The following is a 9,404-nucleotide window of genomic DNA, read 5'->3' as shown; positions in this document are numbered from 1 at the left end:
GGGAAGAGAGGGACACTGAGGATCTCAGGGCCACCCCCAGGGCCCTGTTGCTCCGTAGCCCAGCCCTGGGGATGGTGTGAGAGGGATGCCCAGGGTCACGTGCATACCTGTTTTGGCTCCTGGGGGCAGGTCCCTCCCTAGAGTCCACCAGGTAAGGTTCTGGATCTGCAGGGAATGGGAGGGAGAAGGTGGCAGGACGGGGAGGGGTGCGGGCTTGGAGGTGGACCCAGACAGGATCAGGGGTCAGTGACGAAAGAGGGCAGCTGAGTTCAAAAAGGGCCAGGGGCCAGGGCTAGGTCAAGAGCTAGAAAATTCTTGAGTCAGAGAATTGGAACCTGAGTCAGAAGTTGGTAAGGGTCAGAGACCGGGGTCAGGGCAGGCTTACCTGAGCCCCTGGGGGTGGGGGCGTCAGCAGGCTTCCGGCCACCACCACGGCCCCGCTGAGTGCGAAGAGGGCAATGGCAAAGTGCAGGTAGTGGATGCTGCCCAGGACAGCAGGCCGAGTGTCCACGGCGCCACAGGGCAGGGCGGGGTGCAGGAACTCCAGGACCAGCCTTGTGGTGCCCACCGCCAGCCCGACCATCAGGCCCCAGAAGGCCCCCTGGGGGAGGCAGGACAGCTGGGCCACTGGATGGAGGCCCAGGGGACGATCCGAGCCCAGCCAGAGGGGAGCGAGGAGCCGGCCCAGGCCTGTCCCCGCCCAGCTCCCCTCCACACCCACCTGCTCGTTGGCTCGCTGCCAGAAGACGCCCAGGATGAAGACGGCGGTCACCGGGGGGGCCAGGGAGCTGGTCACCGACTGCATGTAGATGAAGAGCTGCCCGCTGTTGGCACCCTGCAGGACCGGGATCCAGGCCACGCTCACGCCGATCAGCACCACGATGACCAGCCTGTGGCGGCAGCGGCATCATCAGGAGCCCTTCCTCCCCCCCCCCCCCCCCGGCTGCCCATTCCAAACCCTCCCAAACCTGCCCCAGCTGAGGAGCCGTCCCCCCACCCGCACCAGCTCCCATCCACGCGTGGCCCCTCCACGCAGCCACGCTTCACCTGTTCATTCCACAAGCTCTTCAACAAGAGCTCCCTGGAGCACAGGGGCGCTGTGCTAGGAGCCCCCACCCCCGGAGTGAGGGGGCGCTGTGCTAGGAGCTCCCACCCCCAGAGTGAGGGGGCGCTGTGCTAGGAACCCAGACCCTATAATGAGTGGGCCCTGGTCACTGCCCTGATCAGAATTGAGCAAAAAAGCAGATGAGCCTGTCACCCTGTCACCTGTGCTAAGGGCTGGGCTCAGGGAGCCCAGAGGAAGCATCAATCCAGGAGGGCTTCCAGGAAGAGGAGCCTGGAGCCTGAAGGGCATGCAGCTCAGCTAAAGGGACAGAAGTCGTTCCATCTACTCCTCCCTGGCTGAGCACCCTGTGTCAGCTGAGTGCCCCTCACCCCTAACCGGGGGAGGTGGGGGTGGGGGGTGGATGAGACCTCCTGGAGCCTGCACAGCAGGCGTGACCGTGGCTTGGTGTGAGCTGGGGTGGGTCCGCCTGCCTGCCTGCCTCCCTTTTCCTTCCTCGGCCTCAGGGGGCGGGGGAGGGGGAGGAAGGAGGTGCCACCTCGATGAAGGCTAATTAACCCTCAGTCTGGCAGGCACGGGCCCTGCCCTCTTCAAGTTGCAGGCAGGCTCCAGGGACCCCCCCCCCCACACACACACACACACACAGACACACACACACAGGTTCCCGAAGCCCAACAGCAGCCTCAGCACCTGCCCAGCTCAGCCTGGAGGGGCCCTGCCCTCTTGCTGCCTCTGGGGTTTCCTCTTCTTATTATTATTATTACTATTTTTTATGGAGAGGAAGGGAGACACAGGCAGACATTGGGGACTGAGCACAGCCTGGGTGTGCGCCCTGCTGCCCCTTGTCTTCCCTTCTCTGTCATTTGCAGACAGTGCCGAGGCCTCCCTGGTACGCTGCCTGGATCTGGGCAGTCTAGGGATCCTGGGAGATCCAGAGCTCCCGCCCCCCCGACATGAGGGGCTCCCCTAAACTAGGCTGCAACCCAGGCGCACGCAGGGGCAGTCATCCTGTCAGGAGTGTGTGGTGGCGGAAGCATCAACGACCCCCCCCCCCCTTTTGGGCGCATAGGATGACGCTCAACCAGCTGAGCCACACCGGCCAGGGCTAGGGTTTCTTCTGATTCAGCCACCACCCAGCTGCCAGGAGGACCCCAAGGCCAGAGTCTTTCCTTCTGCCTGGAATACCCTTCTCACCTCCCCAGTAGCCCCCCATCTTCCAAGGCCCAGCTCAAGGCCTTCCTCGTCCAGGAAGCCTCCCCCCCCCCCCCACACACACACACACACTGCTGACAAGATGACCCCCTGCGTGCGCAGCGTAGTTTAGGGGAGCCCCTCCGGTCTGGGGGTGAGGAGCTCTGGATCTCCCAGGATCCCTAGACGCCCAGACCCAGGCAGCGGACCAGGGAGGCCTCGGCACTGTCTGCAAATGACAGAGAAGGGAAGACAAGGGAGAGCCGGGGAGGGAAACGGGGGCGAAGGCTGGGGAGTGGGCCTGGGCCTGGGGCTGGCGACGGTCAGGGTCCTAGAGGGAGAGCAGTCCCAGCCCCTGGCCTGTGACACCTCCTCTGGCCGCCAGCATGCCCTGCCGCCCGCCCACATGGCCTCCTCCCCAGGCTCCTGGGAGTGCTCAGGGGCCGAGGGACAGCTCGGGCTGAATGCAGGCCTTCCCTGTAGAATTCCCATTCCTCCTGGAATTGAGGCGCCGCAGATCCCAGACCCCACAAGGTAGGGCACAGCTTGAACGTGCTGCTTGAGACAAGAGGAGGCTGGAGGTGTGGGCAGAGCTGAGCCCTGGCCCTGGGCCCTTTCCACGCCACCAAACTGGCTGCTGAGGGAGCTGAGACCTGGAGAGGGCGCGACCTGCCCCACAGCCCAGCCCCAGGAGGGCAGGGAGGGGCGAGGGGAGAGGGTGGAGGGCAGGAGCGCTGACAGCAGCATCTGGAGCAGGAGGGCGAGGCTCCTTGTTTGGAGGCTCTGCGCCTGCAGATGAGCTCACGCCTGCCTGCTGCCCGGCGTGTCCCAGCAGGGCCCTTCCCACAGGAGCCGGCTGCTTGGCATCACCGGGACCGCTGCCTGCAGCCCTGGGGACCCCACCCTGCCGATGGGCACCACGGCAGAGGGTGCGGGGTCGGCCACGCTAAGCACCGGAAGGCTGGGCCCTCCCCCAGCAGGCAGGAGCCGTGTGGCTCAGTGGGAGAGAGGAGGGGCCTGGGAGAGGGCGAAACAGTCGGACACGCGCACCCGGAGGCCAAGTGCTCATGCACGGCTGACTTCACCCGGGAACAGCCCTGCCCGCCTCGGGGTGGGGGTGTGACAGACGGGCTGTGACAGAGCCTGGCAGGTCCCTGGTGGGAGGCGTTGAGGGGAGAGGGGCCCGTTCCTGGCCAGTGTATCAGGGAGGGCTGAGGAGGGGACTCTTGGGGTGAGTCACTGGGTAATGGACAGCAGGCTTGGAGGAATGGGCAGAGTGCCGTGGGGCCAGGGCACAGGGGCGGAGGGGCAGCTGCGGCCTGAGCGTGGTCATTCCCGAGCCCGGCTGGGGCTCTCTTTGGAGCAGTGGGGTCAGCAGCAGGCTAGAGGCTCAGATATGGGGCGACGGAAGGATCTCTGGGCCGACTTGGGGAGGGTGCCCCTCAGAGATGTCACTGAGGGCAGGGGTGGACCCCGGAGGAGGCTGGGACTGTGAAAGGGCAGGAGACAGTGGGAGGTGGGGTGGACAGGATTTCCTGGCTTCTCCTTCCTGGCAGCCTCCTTTTTCCAACGGACAAGCTCCTATTCATCCCGTAAAGCCCACTCAGGCGGGCCTCACGGGCTGGGCGCTGGCTGGGGCCCACTTCTCCGCCCGCCCGTGCCAGCACCCGCCGCCGTACCGTCCCACCAGCAGCAGCTCCCGCTCGCCAGCCCGCGGCCGCAGCCGCCTCCAGATGTCCATGGTGAAGAGCGTGCTGCTGCTGTTGAAGATGGAGGTCAGCGACGACATGAGCGCGGCCATCATCACGGCGATCATCAGGCCCCGCAGACCTGTGGTCAGAGACACTGCTGGCCTGCCTGCCTCACCGCCGCGGCCCCTCCCGCCGCGGCCCCGGTGTGAGGCCCTCCTCAGGCCCTGCCAGCGGCCCGCGTGCTGGAGGTGGTGGGAGAAGCCCGAGGAGGGGCCTGGAGGCGGAGGACAAACACGAGGACTGAACTCCGCACCGCCCCTCCTGGTGCGGTCAGCGGCCCTCGAGTCTACGGGGAGTTCCCGTGACGGAGGCTGAGTAACCCGTCTGACAGATGAGACAGTGAGAGTTCAGAGAGGGAAGATGGAGCCCAGGGCCCACCGCAGGCCAGACGCAGAACTCGGGGTGGGGGTGGGGTGGGGCGGGGGGTGAGGGAGGTCTGGTGGGCAGGGGCAGCGGCTCAGCCCTGGCCTCCTATGTGTGGCAGGCCCAGGGGAGTCCCTTCCTTGTTGGCTCTGGAAGAGATGTGGTTCCCATGGGAACAGAAAAGTCCACCTGCTGGTTGGCTGAAATGAGCGAGGGCCTGGAGGTGGGCCAGGCCCTGTGTGCAAAGCCTCCCAGGAGTCCGGGCTGGAGCGGGCTGAGGGGGTCACGTCCGAGCTGGGTCCTGGTGCACGTCTGTCTCCCAGGCGTTTATGCTTCTCCGTCAAGTGCCTAAGCATCGCCCCCCTCCCCCCCGCCACCACTCCCACAGGCCCTGCCTGCCCTCCGCCCGGCCTAGGAGGGCCCGGCCGCAAGGTGCCATTCGCTGCCTGGCCCAGGTTCTGCATCCGAGCAGAGGTGTGACTCCGGGCGTCCATGGTCTTTGCTGTTTATGTGTCAGTCTGACTGGGATGGGGCCGAAAGGAAAGTGAGTTCAAGAAAGTGTTTTCCCCAAAACACTTCTCCGCCCTCCTTTTCTTGCTCAGAGAGGTGGGTGAACTCAGGGCTGACTCCCCACCCATTTCAGACAGGGAGCTCAAGGCCTGGAGGGGTGTGGCCCAGTCACAGCAGCCCTGGAACAGGAGGAGGCAGGCCCGGAGGGGAACCCACGCAGCCAGGACGGGCACCAGGCAGTCTCCCGCGTTAGGGTTTAATCCCAGCAGCAACACTCAGGGTGGGTAGGTGTCATCATCTCCAATTTACAAACGAGGACACGGAAGCTCGGAGCGGGGATGTGACATGCCCCACATATCGCAGCCAACCGTGGCGGAGCCAAGATCTGATCCCGCTCGGAGCGCTAACCTCCCTGGCCCGGGGCTCCCTGGAGGGGGGAGGGCAGGCCAGGCCAGGCCGCCTCCGCAGCGGAGGCCCAGGGAGGGAGGTGCAGACTAGAGGTCTGAGGACCGGGAGGCAGAGGGTCTCAGAAAGGGTCTCCTTTTTGCTTAGGCGGAGCCTCCCACCTGCAGTGGCCTTGGTGCACCCTTCCTGCGACGGGGACCTCATCACCCAGGTCCCGCTGGCAGGACCTCTGCTGCCATGAGAAATGCGCAAAAGGTCTAAGCCTGTCCCCTAAGTTTACCCGTTGGCCCACAGGGTCTCGGGGTAGGCAGAGGTGAAGGTTCACGGGGCCTTGATCACATGATCCCGGCAGAGCCAGCAGCGGGCTTGATAGAAACACTCACATGCCACGTGAGTAACCTGCCTCTTCATCTCAGGGACCGTGTTATTATCATCCCCATTTTAGAGATGGGCACACTGAGACCCAGAGAGGGTAAGTGACTTGGCCAAGGTCACGTGGCAGGTGAGCTGCAAAGCAGGGTCTGAACCTGGATAAGAGCTTGTCCTCTCACTTGAGAAATGGGGCCACTTTCTCTTTCAGGCCCACTGGGTGCCAAACGCTTTTGCAAACTGCTTCTCTCCTTAATGGCTGTGAGGCAGAGCTATTAGCTGCGTGACAGATATGGAAACCGAGGCACGGGGTTGGAGGAGTGCTTGGCCAAGGCCACAGGGTGGCTGAGACACAAACCCCGGTCTGCCTGTACTTTCCTCTCTTCCCCGATGAGCAGAGCATCCTACCCGGATGTCACACACCATCACGTTGGATCCAGAATGGCCCCTACAGCTCCCTCATTGCCCCCCCCCCCAGGCCCCCCAGAACCTCACCGATGGGCATCAGTTCCATGACCAGCTTGGGGTAGGCGATGTTGGAGCAGCCAATCTCGGCCCCGCAGGCCCGCAGGCACTCGGACGGCATCACACAGCCCACGTCATCTGTGTGAGAGATGCCCAGAGTTCCATGCCGTCCCCTCTGCCCCTTCAGACAGACAGGAGCACTGGGTGAGCTGCCTCCAGGAGCTCCCGAGGACTCTCACTACACCAGGCGCACCGTCACCCCTCCCCAGGCACCTCCGGAGGCTCATCCGGACTCCTGACCCTCGGCCCTCAGGGCTCCTCTCCTTCCTTGCTCCCCTCTGACCGGTGCCAGCAGCTGGCCTTCCTGCCCTTTCTCCCCCAGCCTCCCTCTCAGCTGTGGCCTCTTGGGCCCTCGGGCTGAAGTGGCTCTCCCGAGCCTTCCCAGAGGACGGGCGCCTGCACCTGAAATAAACCTCTCTGCTCTCCTGCCCCTCTCCTCTCCCTCTTCTCTTTTCCTTCCTGATGACTGATGGGGGCATGTTTGTGTCTCGCCTCTTCCCCACGGTGGGGGGTCTGGTGATGCTGGGGACCTGGACCTGCTGTGGCAGCCCCCTCAGCAGCTGGGACAGGCACGCAGCTCCCCTGGTGAGTGAAGGAGGAATCAGTGAATGTCCTGGCCTCAGCCCAGACCTGGAACAAACCCTAAATCCAGGCCTCCCTAGCAAGCCGCGGAGCAGAACCGCCTGGGGCAGGAACCTCAGCACTGCGGGCGCCTGCGGGAGGCCCTGGGAACCTGGCTCTGGCTCTGATGCGGTTCCCAGGGGCCCCTGCTCCTCCCCGCCCACAGCAGCGGTGCGGGGGGGGGGGGGGGGGGGCGGGGGGTCCCTCTCTGCCAGGCTCACACTGCACAGTGTAGGTGACAAGTAGTACCAATCTCGTGCTCACTTGTTCCTCCAGGAAATGCTTTTTTAAAATATGTTTTATTGATTGTTTTAGAGAGAGAGGAAGGGAGAGGGATAGAGAGATAGAAACATCAATGAGAGAGAAACATCATCAATCGGCTGCCTCCTGCACGCCCCCTACTGGCTCTGTCTGCCCCAAGCCTACTGCTTGCTCTGCCGGGATCACGCAATCCGGGCATGTGCCCTGACCAGGAATCGAACCAGTGACCTCCTGGTTCATGCGTTGACGACCAACCACTGAGCCGCACCGGCCAGGCAAAAACACGTTTTGAAACACCTTTGGCTCCGCTCCCCTGGGGTTCTCAGCAGAGGCCACGGAGTGCGGAGCAGAGGAGCCGATGACAGGAAAGTTAGAACAGAAGCCACAAGGGGACCAGAGGGAGGGAGGGAGCTGCGGGGCCACGGAGGCCTCTGCGGTGGGAGCCGGCGTGGTCAAGTCCCCAACAGCAGCGTCGATGTTTCCAGGCAGACTCGGCACTCGGCACTGGGCACTGGGGGTTAAGCACTGCCCCCTCCACATGCCCCTTCTGAAAAGTCCCTCCTTAGATGCCCAACTGCAGGGGCAGGGCGTGGCCTCAGCTCCCTTCCTCTCAGTCCGAGGGCTGAGGCACTCGTCCCCCCACTCCCCTACATCCCAGCCCAGTCCAGCCGCCAGAGCCCCAGGTCCAGGACACCTGCCACCTGTCATCTCCCAGGCCCGACCACTCAGTGTCTAATCAGATTTGTCCCTCTGCCTCCTTGTCCCAGTGATGGTCCTCCCTCCCTCTGCCCGCTCCCCTCCCCCCAGCCCCAACCCCATGGCTTCTCCTGCCATCGAGCCTGCTCTCCACCACCAGCTCCTCACTGCCTCCCTCCCAGTCTCTCCATCCTTTCAGAATCTCAGCTCTGCGCTTCCCACTCACTTCTCCGGCCGCCTCCCCACCCCGGCGCTGAGCCGCGGCTTCCTGGGGAAAGCCCTTTGCACAGCATTCGAGCCTCGTCCCAGGCCCTCCCTGACCTGTTTGCATTTTCACACACACCCAGCATTTCGGCTCTTCCAAGCTTGTGCTGACTCTCCTCTCGGTGCCCCATCCCTACCCTGTTTACCGCCGCACGGCCCACTGCAAACAGCCCGTCCTCTGAGGCTTCCCCACTCCCTCCCACTCTCCCCGGGGCAGAGGAGGCCTAAGGGCTCCTAGGCCAGGGGTTGAATCACAATTGTCTGCTTGCATTTTTACCTTCCTACCAGCCTGGGAGCTCCCTGCGGGTGCACAATGGGTCTGAATCATTTCCCAGTCCCAGGCTCAGGGCTGGGCCCCTAAGAGAAGTCTTTGAACATTTGTGAATGAATGAGTGAACAAGCGAGTGAGGGAGGAGGAAAGGCGCAGGAGGAAAGAGGAGAACGGACCCAGAAAGATCCACGGAGGAGCTCAGGCACCGTTTGACCCAGCTCCCTAGCCTGCCACCTCCACCCCCACCAGCTGTGCCGATGAGAGAACTCAGGACCCAAAGGGGCTTGCCCGGGACACACAATCAGACCCAGGACAGAGCCAGGGCCTGGCAGGATTCTGGGCCTCTCGGGTCCAGCATTAGAGGGGAGGTGATGGCCCCTCCAGACAAGTTCTGGGAGGCCTGGCTGGCCCTGGTGCCTGAGGACTGGGCCTCCTGGGAGGGACAGATGAGGAGTCACGGCCCCATAATAGCGCTGAAAGCCTGAGTCAGGAGGTTCTGCTGAGCTATGCAGCCTGCTGCAGGCCGCGGCCGGCACCGCCCGCCGGCTGGCTCGCTTCACCTCGCTAGTGTTTGTGCTGAACTTCAAGAGAGAACAACCCCTCCTTTATGACAGCAGCGAGGTGTCGCCACTTAAACAAAGTCCCCTGAATGTGCCAACTCAGGAGTGTACCTTCCCGAACAATGAGGGCCAGGGCGCGGGCAGGCCTCGGGGTGCGCCGGAGCACCAGCTTCTGTGGACCCAGGACCCTCCCCCCCACCTCCCCCACCCACCCCCCACCGGGCCTCCACAATGCCACCAGCATCCGCATCCAGCCAAGGGCCCACACAGAGGCCCGGAGTTGCCCCTCTCCTGGCCCCAAGTCCTCCCCCCGCCCCCCCCCCCCCCGCAGCCAATGCCCAGGGCAGCGCTGGGCTTAGTGACCAGGGCACCGCACCACCTTGTCGCAGTGCGGGCTCTGAGGGAACAGCAGAGGGAACTTCCAGCACCACCACGGCCCTCTCCTCCTTGCTCACACTTTCTGTGCCTCTCCATCCCGCAGTGGGGCCAGTCACACCCTAACGTGCCACTCACAGCCTCTGCCCGCTCGCTGCCCCCACTCCACCAATTTCACC

The 9,404-nt window shown here is 64.0% G+C and overlaps 1 protein-coding gene across 1 annotated transcript in view; it reads right to left on the bottom strand.

Annotated features, from left to right (window-relative positions):
* The window catches only part of SLC5A10 (solute carrier family 5 member 10), a 77,037-nt gene that overhangs the window by 276 nt on the left and 67,357 nt on the right, over window positions 1–9,404 (bottom strand). Inside the window, exons 10-14 of the mRNA XM_036296427.1 lie at window positions 6,148–6,255; window positions 3,934–4,084; window positions 722–890; window positions 386–601; window positions 108–165 (exon numbers count right to left, since the gene is read on the bottom strand). Of these exons, the coding sequence (XP_036152320.1) occupies window positions 108–165; window positions 386–601; window positions 722–890; window positions 3,934–4,084; window positions 6,148–6,255 (702 nt within the window). The remainder of the gene's footprint in view (window positions 1–107; window positions 166–385; window positions 602–721; window positions 891–3,933; window positions 4,085–6,147; window positions 6,256–9,404) is intronic.

Source organism: Myotis myotis, unplaced genomic scaffold (genome assembly GCF_014108235.1).
Source record: "Myotis myotis isolate mMyoMyo1 unplaced genomic scaffold, mMyoMyo1.p scaffold_m19_p_29, whole genome shotgun sequence".
NCBI lineage: Eukaryota > Metazoa > Chordata > Mammalia > Chiroptera > Vespertilionidae > Myotis > Myotis myotis.
Note: the sequence above shows the minus strand (reverse complement) of the source record. Positions and strands in the feature narration are given on the sequence as shown.